This window comes from Bombina bombina, chromosome 4 (assembly GCF_027579735.1).
Source record: "Bombina bombina isolate aBomBom1 chromosome 4, aBomBom1.pri, whole genome shotgun sequence".
NCBI lineage: Eukaryota > Metazoa > Chordata > Amphibia > Anura > Bombinatoridae > Bombina > Bombina bombina.
The window spans coordinates 858,043,870-858,063,962 of NC_069502.1; the positions used below are offsets into that span (position 1 = coordinate 858,043,870).

At 41.8% G+C, this 20,093-nt stretch overlaps 1 protein-coding gene across 1 annotated transcript in view; it reads left to right on the forward strand.

Annotated features, from left to right (window-relative positions):
- LOC128655657 (oocyte zinc finger protein XlCOF7.1-like) overlaps positions 1–20,093 on the forward strand; it is a 99,979-nt gene that overhangs the window by 57,786 nt on the left and 22,100 nt on the right. Inside the window, exon 7 of the mRNA XM_053709243.1 lies at positions 873–980. Within this exon, the coding sequence (XP_053565218.1) occupies positions 873–980 (108 nt within the window). The remainder of the gene's footprint in view (positions 1–872; positions 981–20,093) is intronic.

Genomic DNA, 20,093 nt, shown 5'->3' on the forward strand with positions numbered 1-20,093 from the left:
TCATCGGGTTAGTGTGCGAGCGAAAACAGTTTACTTTCAACTCATAATACGAACACAACCCTTGCAAAAAGCTTACTTCTTGCGCAGTTAACAAGCGGTAGCTTTAAATTGTGCTCCACTTGTAATCTGATAACTAGATCCCCTCTCTAATATTGTTTTACTGTGTTTGTGTGTGTATATGTGTGACGTGTCTCACTTTTAGAGTCTCTATTCCCCATCAATAAAACACATAGATAAAAACTCGCCTGTTATTTGTGGTGATTGTGATATAACTCATGTAGGGTTGAATTCTAAATACAATAAATGCAAAAGACTGAAAACAGCTTCAGCACAAGGGTATGAAATGGCTCAGTGGTGAAAAGGTTAAACTTGATAACTTGCATTATTTCTATTATTTTTACTCTTTTATTAAAGAAATAGAAAATACGTTTGTCTTGAACGATATAAATCCCTTTATATATCTGATGTCTCTATCATATCACTGTGGTAAACTCTCTCTCACCCAGGCAATACTTGTTAAGATCATTAAATGGGCTATAGTGAGGTTTTAATAACCAATGGAAAATAGATTTCATTTTCAAAACCTCACAGAACCCTGTAATACTTCTCATATGGGAGTTCTGGTTAAATGAGGCTGTATTTGTAGCAAGTAAAGTAACTGATTCCCAGCTAACTCTCTTTACTGTATGACACAGGTTGTATTTACTGTTGTGCTGATGTCATTTCATGGGATGTTTCTTCCAGATGTGATGTAGGCTCAGGTTTATTTAAGTTAAATTACACAGTTTTTCACATTTTGTTTTAAACAAACTTTTAAAAAGATACCATGTAAAGAGTGATTTATTTATTTCTAGTACTGATATTTTTTTCAGATGAAACCGATGCTAACATTTTATGTAACACAGAACAAACAAAAGATCAGGGGCTAAGTAATATGCCAGAAGCAGCAGAGCAGGAAGTATGTGACAATATAAGTACAGGTAGGTGTACTAGTGTGACGTGTGACACCGGGCACAGGTGAGTGTATGTGTTTGTGTCTAAGGGATGCAGGGCACAGGTGAGTGTACATGTGTGATGTGTCTGAGGGATGCAGGGCACAGGTGAGTATATGTGTGTGATGTGTCTGAGGGATACAGGGTACAGGTGAGTGTACATGTGTGATGTGTCTGAGGGATGCAGGGCACAGGTGAGTGTATGTGTGTGATGTGTCTGAGGGATACAGGACACAGGTGAGTGTACATGTGTGATGTGTCTGAGGGATACAGGGCACAGGTGAGTGTACGTGTGTGATGTGCCTGAGGGATACAGGGCACAGGTGAGTGTATGTGTGTGATGTGTCTGAGGGATACAGGACACAGGTGAGTGTACATGTGTGATGTGTCTGAGGGATGCAGGGCACAGGTGAGTGTACGTGTGTGATGTGCCTGAGGGATACAGGGCACAGGTGAGTGTATGTGTGTGATGTTTCTGAGGGATACAGGGCACAGGTGAGTGTACGTGTGTGATGTGCCTGAGGGATACAGGGCACAGGTGAGTGTATGTATGTGATGTGTCTGAGGGATACAGGGCACAGGTGAGTGTACATGTGTGATGTGCCTGAGGGATACAGGGCACAGGTTAGTGTACATGTGTGATGTGCCTGAGGGATACAGGGCACAGGTGAGTGTACATGTGTGATGTGCCTGAGGGATACGGGGCACAGGTGAGTGTACGTGTGTGATGTGCCTGAGGGATACGGGGCACAGGTGAGTGTACGTGTGTGATGTGTCTGAGGGATGCGGGGCACAGGTGAGTATACGTGTGTGATGTGCCTGAGGGATACGGGGCACAGGTGAGTGTACGTGTGTAATGTGTCTGAGGGATGCGGGGCACAGGTGAGTATACATGTGTGATGTGTCTGAGGGATGTGGGGCACAGGTGAGTGTACGTTTGTGATATGTCTGAGGGATGCAGGGCACAGGTGAGTGTACGTTTGTGACATGTATGAGGGATGCAGGGCACAGGTCAGTGTATAAAAACAAGAGGAGGAGAACAGCAGGCGCTGCGCAGACGGGTATAAGTAAAAAAACGACTTTATTCCAAAAAAAAAAAAAAAACGTTAAAAAATATATAAAAGTCCAAAAATGGGCACAGACAATGGACAGAGTGACAACAGACATGTGACGTCTCTTGTGCCCCCTACAGGCGCTTACTCATAGACAGTAAGTTGTCTATGAGTAAGCGCCTGTAGGGGGCGGGAAATGTGTCAGACGTCTGTCTGTTGTCACTCTGTCCATTGTCTGTGCAATGTTTTTTTTTTTTTTTTAAACTTTTTCGTTTTTTGGAATAAAGTCGTTTTTTACTTATACCCCTCTGCGCAATGCCTGCTGTTCTCCTCCTCTTGTTTCTATATGTGTGCGGTTTGATTCTGACACTGCTACGGTACTTCCGGCTGGTATTAGAGATCTGGATGACCTGTTCCGGGTATACTTCCTGTTGGATGTAAGTTGCACTGGGAGTTGTGGAGGCCGTTTCCCTGTTTGTTCGTTACACAGAGTGTATGTGTGTGATGTGTCTGAGGGATGCAGGGCACAGGTGAATGGATTTTATTTTCAAAATCCTCCCAAAACCCTGTAATACTTCTCGCATGGAAATTCTGATTGGTTATAATGGGGACTGTATCTGCATCTGCAGCAAGTAAAGTAACCGATTCCTTAACTCGTTTCATTTTTGCGAGCCCTCAAGCTTGATGATCCTGAAATGCCCTGATAAAAGGGCCATGCAACAGTGCTATATTAGCTGGCCCCATGACCAATGCGCAATTTTATAGTATGCAAAATATAGTAATTTTGCAATGCGCATGTGCAATCTGAATGTTGGTATGCACGTGATGCAGTGGGCGAACTTGTCTAATTATTTTTGAGGCTGCTACAAGTTCACTGCATGTGTCCATAAACAACAAATAGCAGCTGTGTTGCAAATCTCCTCCTTTATTAGGTTGTATATTAAAGTGCCCTTATAAGGATCTGGTCTGTTTGTGTGTAACACTGTGAATGAGTGAAGAAAATGGAAGTACCTTCAGTATTTGTTGTGTTGAGCTAAACGCTCATGTTTCTTCATATCTACTTTACTGTTGATGTTCACCCTGTGTCCGGTTCCTCATCACATGACTAGAACTTACTATTCCCCAAACTCAGATTCATAAATAAATGTCTAGAGAGCAGCACCAAAATTTAGATTTTGCAAACACTGTGGACAATTACTGCACGCTGGAACAAAGCTGTTACGTTTTAGCATAATTCTCACTGGATAGTGAGCATATGATGACTACTGTACATGCTACAAAACAGAAATCATTGTATATGAACTTCTCACTTCTGTATTTTTGCTGTCAAGCAGACTGAGAATTTCTGTTTTGTAGTAAGTATCTTAGTCATCATATGCTCACTACCTAGTCTAACCGTATCATGTTTCTGGTGTCAAGCAGGCTGTGAGAATTTCTTTTTCCTTACATAAGGCAGGGAGAGTCCACAACTTTATTCCTTACTGTTGGGAAAATACAACACCTGGCCACCAGGAGGAGGCAAAGACACCCCAGCCAAAGGCTTAAATATCCCTCCCACTTCCCCTATCCTCCAGTTATTCTTTGCCTTTCGTCACTATAGGAGGTGGCAGAGAAGTGTCAGAAGATTTGGTTAGTCCTGTAATGGTGGGTATGTTCCCTTCAAGAAAGGACTGGAGCTTTAAGTAGTCATGTCAACCTCTCAGTGAGAGTATTTATGAAAGTTAGAGTCTGGAGATGCAGGGAAAGTTTTTCTGCGAACCCATCCAGACTGCTGTCTAACAGTTCCCGGGAAATCAGTGTTAAAGAGTTTCACTGCTTGCTGTTACACACTCAAGTCCATGTCAGAGGCGTCGCTGCCAGACTGTCACACTTGAGAGGCTGTGCCTGTTCCACAGCATAAATCCTGGAGGTAAGATCGTTTTATATGTACATTGCTATACAGGGTCACAGTGTGGTTACTTTATGCCTCGATAGGATCAAGGGTTAATATCTCCTTCAGGGAGATTATTTGAACAGCAAAAGGTTATTTAGGACTGCTTTTATGTGAGAGTTCTTGGGCTCATAAACTGTGTGCTTTTGGCTTGGAACAATCAGGTTTCACTTTCGTTTTTGTGTGTTGCGCAGCTCATAATAGCTTGGCACCTTTTTCATAGCAGGGGAAGTCCTGTCCTACGCACTACGTGACCGTGTGCAGTCCTTTCGTTTTTCCTACGGTCTTGCTGCAAACATTGCTCCTAAGGAGAGCGTTTTCTCTGTTGGCTGTCTGGGTCTAGGAGGTGGTGAGTGCCCCAGCCATTGAGATTATAAAGGTGCCGTTTTTTTTAATAAAGTGTTTACTTCTTTTTTTTTAACCACAATGAGTTTGGGTTAAGATTTACCCATGAATTTGATAAGAATATGGTACACTATCTAGACCTCCAACTTAAAGGTTGGACGACAGGCAGTGTAACCTCAGAAGTTTATAGGAAGCCTATTTCGGGAAACACCCTTTTGCATGCCAAAAGCTGTCATCCACCACATGTTCCCTACTCAGTGGCAAAGGGACAATTTGTCCGACTGAAAAGGAACTGCACTTTGCCTAATACCTTTGAAAAGCATGCTGATGCTCTCCAAAGGAGATTGCTAGACAGTGGATATAGCATGAGTATCCTTAAAAAAAGCAAGGAAAGAGGTCACAAACATGAACAGAGAGGTCCTATTAAAGGAACATAGGAGACCTAATGATGATTCGGACAGTAAACTGACGTTTGTGACAGATTTTTCTGCCCAATATAAGGAAGTTTGTAGTATTGTACGCCAACATTTTCAACTGCTTGCGGCTGATGGCCTTGTTGACACTATCAGAAAAGGTTGTAGGTTTTCCTACAGGAGGAATAGATCGATTGGGAGTATGGTATCCCCATCACAACTCAAAAGACTGGTGCCAGCGACGTCATCATCCTCATGGTTAAGACATAAAGGAACCTTTAAATGTGGCTACTCGCAATGTAAAGCTTGTGAACATGTGCATGTGGATTCTACTTTTCAGTCTTTTGTGACGGGTGAAACCTTTAATGTCGCATTCTGCTTGAATTGCAGGTGCACATATTGTATTTACTTGCTGTGGTGTTCATTGTGTAACCTGCAGTATGTAGGGCTCACTACCAGAGAGGTACGGTCTCGTATTCGGGAGCATCTGTCCACTATAAATGTGGGCAAGATTAGTACCCCTTTGGTTGACCATTTTGTTAAAAAACATGGCAAAAGTTGTGAATCACTAAAATGGATGGTCATTGAAAAGGTGCATATGCAGAAGAGAGGGGGGGCACAAGTACTGTTTAGACAAGAGAGATATACTGGATTTTCAGACTCCGGACCAAGCAACCCTTTGGTCTCAACTCTGAATATGATTTTATCAACAATTGGTGCTGATTGCCTGTCCTCCCCTCTCTTCTGGTGTGTATACACATGTGTAAATATAAGTGAATTTCTTCTTTTTACTATTTTGTCCCTGTTCTATACATACATATAACACGCAGATAATGCACAATCTTGGTTGCATATTTGTTTATATAATATTTTATATTATACATACTGTGTAAATATGCTAACTGCACATTTCAGGCTTATGTACATTATACATTATACATGCATATGTATTTGATGACCTCTGATTCCCCCTTCACATCATATACATGATTGTCTGGCTTATGTATCTCTCTTTTCGGCTTTAGATATTTTTCTATCTGTGTAGTCAGTAATTGAGATATATCTACATTGTTTTTAATAGCTGACGAAAGGTATTTGTCCTAATTATGTGTCTTCATGCATCTAAATATTATGATCTTGGTTATTTGAACCGAGAATAGATAAGTTATCTGGATTTAAAGGGACACTGTACCCAAAATTTTTCTTTTGTGATTCAGATTGAGCATGAAATTTTATGCAACTTTCTAATTTACTCCTATTATCAAATTTTCTTCATTCTCTTGGTATCTTTATTTGAAATGCAAAAATGTAAGTTTAGATGCCGGCCCATTTTTGGTGAACAACCTGGGTTGTCCTTGCTGATTGGTGGATAAATTCATCCACCAATAAAAAAGTGCTGTCCAGAGTACTGAAACCAAAAAAAAGCTTAGATGCCTTCTTTTTCAAATAAAGACAGCAAGAGAACGAAGAAAAATGTATAATAGGAGTAAATTAGAAAGTTGCTTAAAATTGCATGCTCTATCTGAATCACAAAAGAAAAAATTTGGGTACAGTGTCCCTTTAATTAATGTTGATGCTTAATAGGTTACATAATATCTTTATGAAATTAAGATGTTTTCCATGTTTCTCTATATTATATGTTGAATTGACACCTTGTTGTGCAATCTTATATATTACTAATGTTATCAAGATGATTAATATGCATTCATGATTCGTATAGTAATACATATGTTTAAATACGGTGTCTATTAGCATAGTTTTGTATTTTCCCCTGTTCCTTAAAATTTTTCAAATAATTTTTGTACCAATCAGGACCCAGTGAAGGGTTCTTAAGATGCAATGTGTGCTAGTGTTTTTATGGACTATGAGTACGGCTCCTGCCGAAATGCGTTAGTCTTACATGTCCCAAGTTTTTATGGTTTATACTTAAATAAATGTTTGTAAGGCTCGTGGGATACTCCTCTATCAAACCTAACACGGCCAGTAGTCTTGTTATCCCGGCGTCAAGCCGGAAAGATAGAGAATATCCAAGAGCAGAGAGTATCAGGCAAATGAGGAGAGCAGCACTCACCACAGGCTGGACAGCACAAGGCAAATAGGCAGACAGGATGCGGCAACAGAAAGTCAGGCCAGCAATTAAGGGGGTAACCAGGTGGCGAAGTGAGATAGGCAGGGTTCAGCAACAAGAAGTCAGTCCAGCAAGTTAGAGGATAACCAAGTAGCGTAGTGAGACAGGCAGGGTTCAGTAACAAGGATCAGTCCAGCAGATTAGGGGTTAACCAGCTAGAGTAGTAAGACAGGCAAGGTTTCAGCAGCAAAGTATTAGTCCAGCAGTTTAGGGGTTAACCAAGTAGCGTAGTAAGACAGGCAAGGTTTCAGCAACAAAATATCAGACCAGCAGTTTAGGGGTTAACCAAGTAGTGTAGTTAGACAGACAAGGATTCAGCAACTAAGTATCAGTTCAGCAGACGATCTGTCACTCCCAGGAGCACACAAAGTAGCACCTATACTTGGGCAGTGACAGATCGCTTGCTGCCCGCTGAAATACCTGCTGAAGTGGCGCCAAGAGACCGTCCGGCATCGGGAGCATGCGACGATGACATCAGCGCCGCACGCATCCCGAGCCGACACAGCCCTAGGCAACAAGCATGGGGGAGACGCTGCGCCCCTAGCAATGGCGCAGCGTGACATAGCCCCCTCCTCGAGGGTTCCCTCCGGGAACCAGAGTTGGCTTCAAAGGGTGAGCAGCATGGAATTTAGAGACCAAAAATGGAGCATGCACATCACGGGCAGGAACCCAGGAACGGTCTGCTACAGAGTAACCCTTTCAGTGTATCAGATACTGCAATTGTCTGCGCCTGTATCTGGAGTCCAGAATCTTAGCCACTTCATATTCGGGGTTACCATGAATCAAGAGCGGAGGAGGAGGAGTTTGAGGCTGGGAATATCTATTCTTGATGTATGGCTTGAGTAGTGAGATGTGGAATACTGGATGTATGCGTAGGGTTCTCGGCAAGGCCACTTTGTAGGCAACAGGAGAACGCCTTTTTAGGACCTTGTAAGGTCCGATAAACCTAGGCCCCAATTTGTGACAGGGTTGACATAGACGGATATGTCGAGTGGAGACCCAAACATGTTCACCCACTGGAATGGCACGTAAAGAAGCCCTGTGACGATCAGCAAACGTCTTACATCTAGAGACAGCTGAACGCAGCTGAGAGCGAATCAGTTGCCAATGAGTGGTAAGATCAGTGACATGAAGGTCTGCGGCAGGTACCCCAGTGGACCGAGCTGAAAGAGGGAAGATACGAGGTTGATAACCTGCTGCAGCTTGGAATGGAGAGCACCGAAGAGACGAGTGCCAATGGGTGTTGCCGCTACCATTAGTCCGATTACCTCCATACACTGAGCCACTGACGGCCGAACAATGGAATGAAGAGCTCGGCAGGTGGTTAAAATCTTTGATTTCCTGACCTCCGTCAGAAAAATTTTCATGTCCACCGAATCTATCAGAGTTCCCAGGAATTGAACTCTTGTGAGAGGGATAAGTGAACTCTTTTTTACGTTCACCTTCCACCTGTGAGATCTTAGAAAAGCCAACACGATGTCCGTGTGAGATTTGGCTAGTTGGTAAGTCGACGCCTGAATCAAGATATCGTGTCCAAAAAGGCGAACCTGAGGAACTGGTGATGATCTTTGTGGATAGGGATGTGTAGATATGCATCCTTTAAGTCCACGGTGGTCATATATTGACCCTCCTGGATCATTGGTAAAAAAGTCTGAATGGTCTCCATCTTGAAAGACGGGACTCTGAGGAATTTGTTTAGGATCTTGAGATCTAAAATTGGTCTGAAGGTTCCCTCTTTTTTGGGAATCACAAACAGATTGGAGTAGAACCCCTGCCCCTGTTCTGTTTTCGGAACTGGGCAGATCACTCCCATGGTATATAGGTCTTCTACACAGCGTAAGAACGCCTCTCTTTTTGTCTGGTTTACAGACAATTGAGAAAAGATGGAAACTCCCCCTTGGAGGAGAATCTTTAGAAATCGTAACCCAGGGGTATCTTCTAGATTTCAAAGCCCAGGAGTCCTGAACGTCTCTTGCCTGAGCAAAGAGAGAAAGTTTGCCCCCTACGAGAGCCGGTCCTGGTTCGGGGGCTACCCCATCATGCAGTCTTGGTGGCAGCAGCGGGCTTCTTGGCCTGTTTACCTTTGTTGCAAGCCTGGTTAGGTATCCAGACTGACCTGGATTGGGCAAAATTCCCCTCTTGCTTTGCAGCAGGGGAAGAGGTAGAGGGACCACCTTTGAAGTTTCGAAAGGAACGAAAATGATTTTGTTTGGTCCTCATCTTATTTGTCTTATCCTGAGGAAGGGCATGGCCTTTCCCTCCAGTAATGTCTGAAATGATCTCTTTCAGTTCAGGTCCGAATAGGGTCTTACCCTTGAAAGGGATGGCTAAAAGCTTAGATTTTGATGACACATCAGCAGACCAGGACTTAAGCCATAACGCTCTACGCGCTAAAATGGCAAAACCTGAATTCTTTGCCGCTAATTTAGCCAGTTGAAAAGCGGCATCTGTAATGAAAGAATTAGCTAGCTTGAGAGCCCTAATTCTATCCAGAATATCATCTAATGGGGTCTCAACCTGAAGAGCCTCCTCCAGAGCCTCTAACCAAAAATCAGCTGCAGTAGTTACAGGAACAATGCACGCTATAGGCTGGAGAAGAAAACTCTGATGAACAAATATTTTCTTTAGGAGACCCTCTAATTTTTTTATCCATAGGATCTTTGAAAGCACAACTGTCCTCAATAGGTATAGTTGTATGCTTAGCCAGGGTAAAAATAGCTCCCTCTACCTTAGGGACCGTCTGCCACGAGTCCCGCATGGTGTCTGATATGGGAAACATTTTCTTAAAAGTAGGAGGGGGAGCGAACGGAATACCTGGTCTATCCCACTCCTTAGTAACAATGTCCGAAATCCTCTTAGGGACCGGAAAAACATCAGTGTAGGCAGGAACCTTTAGAAATCTATCCATTTTACACAATTTCTCTGGAACTACAATAGGGTCACAATCATCCAGAGTCGCTAAAACCTCCCTGAGCAATAAGCGGAGTTGTTCTAGTTTAAGTCGTCATATCTGAGTCTGTCTGAGGGAACATCTTTCCTGAATCAGAAATATCTCCCTCAGACAGCAAATCCCTCACCCCCAACTCAAAACATTGTGAGGGTACATCAGATATGGCTAATAAAGCGTCAGAGGGCTTAGCATTTGTTCTCACACCAGACCTACTGCACTTCCCCTGCAACCCAGGCAGCTTAGATAAAACCTCTGTGAGGGTAGTATTTATAACTGCGGCCATATCTTGCATGGTGAAAGAATTAGACGCACTAGAAGTACTTGGCGTCGCTTGTGCGGCATTAATGGTTGTGACACTTGGGGAGAATTAGATGGCATAACCTGATTCCCTTCTGACTGAGAATCATCCTGCAACATACTTTTAGTAGCTAAAATATGTTCTTTGCAATTTATTGACCTTTCAATGCATGAGGGACACATTCTAAGTGGGGGTTCCACAATGGCTTCTAAACATATTGAACAATGACTTTCCTCAATGTCAGACATGTTGAACAGGCTAGTAATGACTACAAACAAGCATGAAAACACTTTATTCAGTGAAAAAAATATCAATCTTAAAAACGGTACTGCGCCTTTAAGAGAAAAAAAAGCATACACGTTCTGCAAAACTGCTTTAAAATGCACCAGATTTTTCAAAATTTTAATAGCAGACTCAATATGTGTAGTTAAGTTTGCCCCACAAGAAAATTTAACATTTAAACCTTTATTGTGCAAACCGGATTGAAATAAGGCCTAAATCCGGGAAAAAAACACCCCCAGCACCTTGCCACAGCCCTGCTGTGGCGCCTACCTGCCCTCAGGGATTGCAAATATCCACAAGGGCCCTCAGGAGTTGGAGCTTGCTACTTGCAGAATGAAAATATCTGCGCATCTGAGGCGCGAAAATAGGCCCCGCCCATCTCACTCAATGTCTCTACAGCCTCAAAGAACCGCACCAGAGCGGTTTTAAACTAGCCATGTGGGTCTGAGACCCAAAAAATAAGCCAAGTGTACCCTCAATAAAGTTGCCCAAAAAACGTTATTGCCCACAAAACGTTAACAGCACTCCCAGTTCATAAAAACGTTTGCCCACAAACATTCAAAACTCAGTGTCAACCATTTTTTAATTAGCCCCTTATGCAAGCTTAGTAATGCCTTTCTATAGCTCTTAGGATTACTGCTTACCCTTACCCCTATGGGGATACTGTCATTTTTTCTGGAGAGACTGTGTATTTCAGAAAGGCTGACTGAATATTACCTCACTGCTATATAGCATATACTATATATAGCAAGGCCCATAGGAGACCGAAACGATCGTCTGGGGTTGTCATGTTCCTTGTTCAGAGGAGAATTTCCTGGTATTTCGGGGCTGGACTGACCTTAATTGGCGGGATCAAACTGATATATTTCAGGAAAGTTTTCCTTTGTGAAAAGCACACTGGTCTAAAAGAGGCTGCTTCCGGGTGGTAAATCGCCATAGAAGTAGCTGATGAGCTGTTGTTTGTTCCTGGTAGAGCGCTTCTCTCTTTGTATGCAAATTAATATGACCCTGGGGAAGTCTCCCTATGGGTGATGGGGGAAATCAGACGTGGACTCCTTGCACAGTGTGCTTAGAGGAATGTGGCTGCACCTCACTGATGAGGCCCATAGGAGGCCGAAACGATCGTCTGGGGTTGTCATGTTCCTTGTTAAGAGGAGAATTTCCTGGTATTTCGGGGCTGGACTGACCTTAATTGGCGGGATCAGACAGATATATTTCAGGAAGGTTTTCCTTTGTGAAAAGCACACTGGTCTAAAAGAGGCTGCTTCCGGGTGGTAAATCCCAATAGAACTAGCTGATGAGCTGTTGTTCGTTCCTGGTAGAGCGCTTCTCTCTTTGTATGCATCTTATTAAACAGTTCACAAGTGCAAGGTTTAACTTGGTAGAAGTATAAAACTGTATGGCATCTTAAGACCTTAACAATCTAGCTCCAACAATTATATTGTTATAATATAATTATAATCTAGCTCCCCCCCTTGTCAATCTGGGATTGCAGGATCCTTCATGTGATACACGGCGTGAGCCCGCCCAGATATATGTATTTTACATGGATTGGTATGTATCTAAAAGTGTTATTGGTACCTTTAAGGGTAAGCATCTAAACAGGTAGGTAAGTTTTTGTAGGAGCATCATTTTAAAAGATTCTGCCAAGCCACGAGATCTCTTTATATCTGGGGAGTTCCAATGTCTGTTTGAAGGTCTGTAAGAGGAGATTGTGTTTGGTCAAGGTAACTTTGGTGAGATTGTGAGACAGGTGACATTTGTATTTTTTTTTTTTTTTAAATGTTTTTATTTGAGGCTTAAAGGCATACATGTAATATGGGGCAATGGAACAATGGAATACATACATCATATAATACTTTAAGTTTACAATATCCATTCCTGAAGGGAAATCCGAGGACAAAATATGCAGGCAGTATGCCTAATGCTCTATACACCTCCAGGATGACACAAGGACACTTTTGGACCTCATCAGTATATAACCAAGTTATAGGAGGTCATCTCTAACAAAGGGGACCACTTTTGGGTCCCAAATGATAAATCTCATTTTTTTTTTTAAATTATTGTTCAATAACAATAAGCTTAGCCCAAATGAAAGTTGATGGCCTCTCATGAACCTCCTATATTGGGGTGCTATAGGAAAGGGGCTATGTGGGGTTATAGCAATTATTATGTATATATAAGGAATACTACATATTCAAGGAAAAGTAGCCCTAATTATTTTGATCAGGCTATACCTTATTATAAAATAATGGCTTCCGGTTAGGTGCTCTTTTCCTTTTTTTCAAGGAGGGAGTAATGTGAATGTCTAGTTCACTCTTACTCAGGGTAACACAAACCCAATCTATTAGTTGCATATATAGATCCACTAAATAGCTCTTGCAACTGTCTAGGGCCCTCTCAATGATTAGCATCCGTAGTTTCCTGTGGAGGCATAAAAAGAAAATTAGCAATATAATGCTTCTCTATAGGAAGACATAAAACTTACAACTATTAACCCCCTAGTACCCGTTATATGTCATTTTATCATATAATTACAAATGTGAGGGAAGTAGATATTGGGCCTCTAAAGCTCAGGCACAAGTGCTTTTAACTTGTATAATTTAAATATGCCAATTAATAGAACCAATAATAAAATCTAAGGGCACATTTTAAATTATACATTACACACACTGCTGATCAGAAACATAATGCTGGATAAAATTGAAGGTATCAATTAAAGTTTTGATCCCTTTCTAGATGGGGAAGATCTATGAGAAAATATTAATATAGGAATCGGTATATGAACATAGTAAACCCCACTACCTTGGCCGCTGGCAATATAGTTACCGCCCACTGCCCTAAGTACAACAGAAATTTTAAAAAATATTTGAAATGAAAAGGATAAACAACATATAAGATGTGTATAGATAGCAGATATGCAAAGATGACGTAATCCTAAAAAGTAGGGTGCATGCCTTATGTGCATAATTGAATTATTATTATTATCAGGTATTTGTAGAGCACCAACAGATTCCGCAGCGCTGAATTAAATGGCATCTGCAAGTATATTGGAGGATATCTGCACAATCTGAGAGCAGGTCTTGCATATTACTGTTGACACATGAGAAATACTGTGAGCTGTGTGGGTAGCTAAAATATAATAGTTTTGTAAACAAAGAAGGCTTTGAGCAAGAAGTTTATCTGTAAGTTATCTGCCTCGCATCTGTTGGCCACCCATATTACCATTCCTAGCCTATTACCCTCTATTTTTGTGTACAAGAATATACTGCTATTCTTAACAAACATACTAATCAGCGGTACATAAACAAATATATATTTCTTTCATGTAATTGGCAAGAGTCCATAAGCTAGTGACGTATGGGATATACATTCCTACCAGGAGGGGCAAAGTTTCCCAAACCTCAAAATGCCTATAAATACACCCCCACCACACCCACAATTCAGTTTTACAAACTTTGCCTCCTATGGAGGTGGTGAAGTAAGTTTGTGCTAGATTTCTATGTTGATATGCGCTTCTCAGCATGCTGAAGCCCGGTTCCTCTCAGAGTGCAGTGAATGACAGAGGGATGTGAAGGGAGCATTACCTATTGAATGCAATGGTCATCCTAACGGGGATCTATTTCATAGGTTCTCTGTTATCGGTCGTAGAGATTCATCTCCTACCTCCCTTTTTAGATCGACTATACTCTTATGTACCATTACCTCTACTGATTCTCGTTTCAGATGAGTGTCTTTTGGTAAGTATGTTTTCTTTTATTTAAGACACTCTCAGCTATGGTTTGGCACTTTATATGTAAAGTTCTAAATATATGTTTATATAATATATGTACTTATATTTGCCATGATTCAGGTTAATCAGTATATTTCCTTCTTGCAGACTGTCGGTTTCATTTTGGGAAATGCATATTTAAAAAAAAAAAAATTCTTACCTGAAATTTTTCAAATTGACTCTCTTCTCTAAATTGTGGGCTGTTAGGCTTGCGGGAGCGCAAAATGCTATAATTTATTGCGTCATTCTTGGCGCGAGAATTACATTTGTTGACGTAATTTCCGGCGTCTTAGTTGGCGCCAAGAGTTTTCACGTAGTTGCGTCATGTATGACGCTCGTGTTTGTTGCAGACATTCTTGGCGCCAAAAAATATTTTCTCAGTTGTGGGCGTCATACTTGGTGCCAGATTTTTGACATTATTTAAGTCTTTATTTCAATTTGCTTCTGGTTTCCAGAGGCTTATTATGTTTGCATTTTTTCCCATTCCTGAAACTGTCATATAAGGAAATTGATCATTTTGCTTTATATGTTATTTTTTCTATTACATATTGCAAGATGTCTCAATGTGACCCTGTTAATGTGAGAGAATTTGTTTCTAATTCCATTCAGAAGGCTTTGTCTGTCATACCACCTTCTAATAAACGTAAAAGGTCTTTTAAAACTTCTCATAAAATTGATGAATTTTTAAATGACCGACAGCATTCTGATTTATCTATCTCTGATGAGGATCTATCTGGTTCAGAAGATTCTGCCTCAGATATTGACACTGACAAATCTTCATACTTATTTAAAATGGAGTATATTTGTTCCTTATTAAAAGAGGTGTTGATTGCATTAGCTATGGAGGAGACTAGTCCTCTTGATATTAAACAAAACAAAGGTAATGTCCTCCAGCACTGGTGATAGGAGTGCAAGCTTGGGGAGCTACTGCCAAAGCTCCAAATCAATCACTATATACAAAAATTCAAGCAGCACATCCACTTATAAACAAATATCTGCTTTTATTGTACCAAGACACAAAAATCCATGACGTTTTGGGCTCAAATATGATTAAGGGCATTTGAGCCCGAAACGTCATGGATTTTTGTGTCTTGGTACAATAAAAGCAGATATGTGTTTATAAGTGGATGTACCTCTTGATATTAAAACCAGTAAACGTTTAAATTCGTTTCTCCAACATAGGTGTGTCCGGTCCACGGCGTCATCCTTACTTGTGGGATATTCTCTTCCCCAACAGGAAATGGCAAAGAGTCCCAGCAAAGCTGGTCACATGATCCCTCCTAGGCTCCGCCTACCCCAGTCATTCTCTTTGCCGTTGCACAGGCAACATCTCCACGGAGATGGTTAAGAGTTTTTTGGTGTTTAAATGTAGTTTTTATTCTTCAATCAAGTGTTTGTTATTTTAAAATAGTGCTGGTATGTACTATTTACTCTGAAACAGAAAAGAGATGAAGATTTCTGTTTGTAAGAGGAAGATGATTTTAGCAGACGTTACTAAAATCGATTGCTGTTTCCACACAGGACTGTTGAGATGAAGTAACTTCAGTTGGGGGAAACAGTTGGCAGACTTTTCTGCTTGAGGTATGACTGGCCATATTTCTAACAAGACTATGTAATGCTGGAAGGCTGTCATTTCCCCTTATGGGGACGGGTAAGCCATTTTCTTAGATTAAGTAAAAGAATAAAGGGCTTCATAAGGGCTTAAAAAACTGGTAGACATTTTTCTGGGCTAAAACGATTACTTTGCTAAGCATATTTTGCAGATTCTAACTCTTAATAGTTATTATAATCTTGGGGATTGTTTAGAAAAACGGCAGGCACTGTATTGGACACCTTTTTCAGATGGGGGCCTTTTCTAGTTATAGACAGAGCCTCATTTTCGCGCCACTAATGCGCAGTTGTTTTTGGAGAGCAAGGCATGCAGATGCATGTGTGAGGAGCTAAGAACCACTGAAAAAGTTTATAGAAGGCGTCATTTGGTATTGTATTCCCCTCTGGGCTTGGTTGGGTCTCAGCAAAGCAGATAGCTGGGACTGTATAGGGGTTAAATGTAAAAACGGCTCCGGTTCCGTTAATTTATGGGTTAAAGCTTTGAAATTTGGTGTGCAATACTTTTAAGGCTTTAAGACACTGTGGTGAAATTTTTTGAACAATTCCTTCATACTTTTTCACATATTCAGTAATAAAGTGTGTTCAGTTTGAAATTTAAAGTGACAGTAACGGTTTTATTTTAAAACGTTTTTTGTGCTTTGTTGACAAGTTTAAGCCTGTTTAACATGTCTGTACCATCACATAAGCTATGTTCTATATGTATGAAAACCAAGGTTTCTCCCCATTTAAATTTATGTGATAATTGTGCCATAGTGTCCAAACAAAGTAGGGACAATGATGCCACAGATAATGATATTGCCCAAGATGATTCCTCAAATGAGGGGAGTAAGCATGATACTACATCATCCCCTTCTGTGTCTACACCAGTTTTGCCCACACAAGAGGCCCCTAGTACATCTAGTGCGCCAATTCTTATTACCATGCAACAATTAACGGCTGTAATGGATAACTCTATAGCAAACATTTTATCCAAAATGCCTACTTATCAGAGAAAGCGCGATTGCTCTGTTTTAAACACTGAAGAGCAAGAGGACGCTGATGATAACTGTTCTGACATACCCTCACACCAATCTGAAGGGGCCAGGAGGGAGGTTTTGTCTGAGGGAGAAATTTCAGATTCAGGAAAAATTTCTCAACAAGCTGAACCTGATGTTGTAACATTTAAATTTAAATTAGAACATCTCCGCGCACTGCTTAAGGAGGTATTATCTACTCTGGATGATTGTGACAATTTGGTCATTCCAGAGAAATTATGTAAGATGGACAAGTTCCTAGAGGTTCCGGTGCCCCCCGACGCCTTTCCTATACCCAAGCGGGTGGCGGACATAGTAAATAAGGAGTGGGAAAGGCCCGGCATACCTTTTGTTCCCCCCCCTATATTTAAGAAATTATTTCCTATAGTCGACCCCAGAAAGGACTTATGGCAGACAGTCCCCAAGGTCGAGGGGGCGGTTTCTACTCTAAACAAACGCACTACTATTCCTATCGAAGATAGTTGTGCTTTCAAAGATCCTATGGATAAAAAATTAGAGGGTTTGCTTAAAAAGATGTTTGTTCAGCAAGGTTACCTTCTACAACCAATTTCATGCATTGTTCCTGTCACTACGGCAGCGTGTTTCTGGTACGAGGAACTAGAAAAGTCGCTCAATAAAGAATCTTCGTATGAGGAGGTTATGGACAGAGTTCAAGCACTTAAATTGGCTAACTCTTTTATTTTAGATGCCGCTTTGCAATTAGCTAGATTAGCGGCGAAAAATTCAGGGTTTGCTATCGTGGCGCGCAGAGCGCTTTGGCTAAAGTCTTGGTCAGCGGATGTGTCTTCCAAGACAAAATTGCTTAACATCCCTTTCAAGGGTAAAACACTATTTGGGCCTGATTTGAAAGAGATTATTTCAGACATCACCGGGGGAAAGGGCCACGCCCTCCCTCAGGATAGGTCTTTTAAGGCTAAAAATAAGCCAAATTTTCGTCCCTTTCGCAGAAACGGACCAGCCTCTAACTCTACATCCTCTAAGCAAGAGGGTAATACTTCACAACCCAAACCAGCCTGGAGACCGATGCAAGGCTGGAACAAGGGTAAGCAGGCCAAGAAGCCTACCACTGCTACCAAAACAGCATGAAGGGATGGCCCCCGATCCGGGACCGGATCTGGTGGGGGGCAGACTTTCTCTCTTTGCTCAGGCTTGGGCAAGAGATGTTCAGGATCCTTGGGCGCTAGAAATAGTTTCTCAAGGTTATCTCCTGGAATTCAAGGAACTACCCCCAAGGGGAAGGTTCCACAGGTCTCAATTATCTTCAAACCAAATAAAAAGACAGGCATTCTTACATTGTGTAGAAGACCTGTTAAAGATGGGAGTGATTCATCCAGTTCCAATAAGAGAACAAGGGATGGGTTTTTATTCCAACCTGTTCATAGTTCCCAAAAAAGAGGGAACATTCAGATCAATTTTAGATCTCAAGATCCTAAACAAATTTCTCAGGGTTCCATCGTTCAAAATGGAAACCATTCGAACGATCCTTCCCACCATCCAGGAAGGTCAATTTATGACCACCGTGGATTTAAAGGATGCGTACCTACATATTCCTATCCACAAGGAACATCATCAGTTCCTAAGGTTCGCTTTTCTGGACAAGCATTACCAGTTTGTGGCACTTCCATTCGGATTAGCCACAAAGGTACTAGGGTCCCTTCTAGCGGTTCTAAGACCAAGGGGCATTGCAGTAGTACCTTACTTGGACGACATCCTGATTCAAGCGTCGTCTCTGTCAAAAGCAAAGGCTCATACGGACATCGTCCTAGCCTTTCTCAGATCTCACGGATGGAAGGTGAACAAAGAAAAGAGTTCTCTGTCCCCGTCAACAAGAGTTCCCTTCTTGGGAACGATAATAGATTCCTTAGAAATGAGGATTTTTCTGACAGAGGTCAGAAAATCAAAGATTCTAAGCTCTTGTCAAGTACTTCATTCTGTTCTTCGTCCTTCCATAGCGCAGTGCATGGAAGTAATAGGATTGATGGTTGCTGCAATGGACATAGTTCCTTTTGCACGAATTCATCTAAGACCATTACAACTGTGCATGCTCAGACAGTGGAATGGGGATTATACAGACTTGTCTCCGACGATTCAAGTAGATCAAAAGACCAGAGATTCACTCCGTTGGTGGCTGACCCTGGACAATCTGTCACAGGGAATGAGCTTCCGCAGACCAGAGTGGGTCATTGTCACGACCGACGCCAGCCTGGTGGGCTGGGACGCGGTCTGGGAACCCCTGAAAGCTCAGGGTCTATGGTCTCGGGAAGAATCTCTTCTCCCGATAAACATTCTGGAATTGAGAGCGATATTCAATGCTCTCAAAGCTTGGCCTCAACTAGCAAAGGCCAAATTCATAAGGTTTCAATCAGACAACATGACGACTGTTGCATATATCAATCATCAGGGGGGAACAAGGAGTTCCCTGGCGATGGAAGAAGTGACCAAAATAATTCATTGGGCGGAGGATCACTCCTGCCACTTGTCTGCAATCCACATCCCAGGAGTGGAAAATTGGGAAGCGGATTTTCTGAGTCGTCAGACATTCCATCCGGGGGAGTGGGAACTCCATCCGGAAATCTTTGCCCAAATAACTCAATTATGGGGCATTCCAGACATGGATCTGATGGCGTCTCGTCAGAACTTCAAGGTTCCTTGCTACGGGTCCAGATCCAGGGATCCCAAGGCAACTCTAGTGGATGCACTAGTAGCGCCTTGGACCTTCAACCTAGCTTATGTGTTCCCACCATTTCCTCTCATTCCCAGGCTGGTAGCCAGGATCAATCAGGAGAGGGCTTCGGTAATCTTGATAGCTCCTGCGTGGCCACGCAGGACTTGGTATGCAGACCTGGTGAATATGTCATCGGCTCCACCATGGAAGCTACCTTTGAGACAGGACCTTCTTGTTCAAGGTCCATTCGAACATCCGAATCTGGCTTCCCTCCAACTGACGGCTTGGAGATTGAACGCTTAATTTTATCAAAGCGTGGGTTTTCAGATTCTGTAATAGATACTCTGATTCAGGCTAGAAAGCCTGTAACTAGAAAAATTTACCATAAAATATGGAAAAAATATATCTATTGGTGTGAATCTAAAGGATTCCCTTGGAACAAGATAAAAATTCCTAAGATTCTTTCCTTTCTACAAGAAGGTTTGGAGAAAGGATTATCTGCAAGTTCTCTGAAGGGACAGATCTCTGCTTTATCTGTTTTACTTCACAAAAGACTGGCAGCTGTGCCAGATGTTCAAGCATTTGTTCAGGCTCTGGTTAGGATCAAGCCTGTTTACAGAC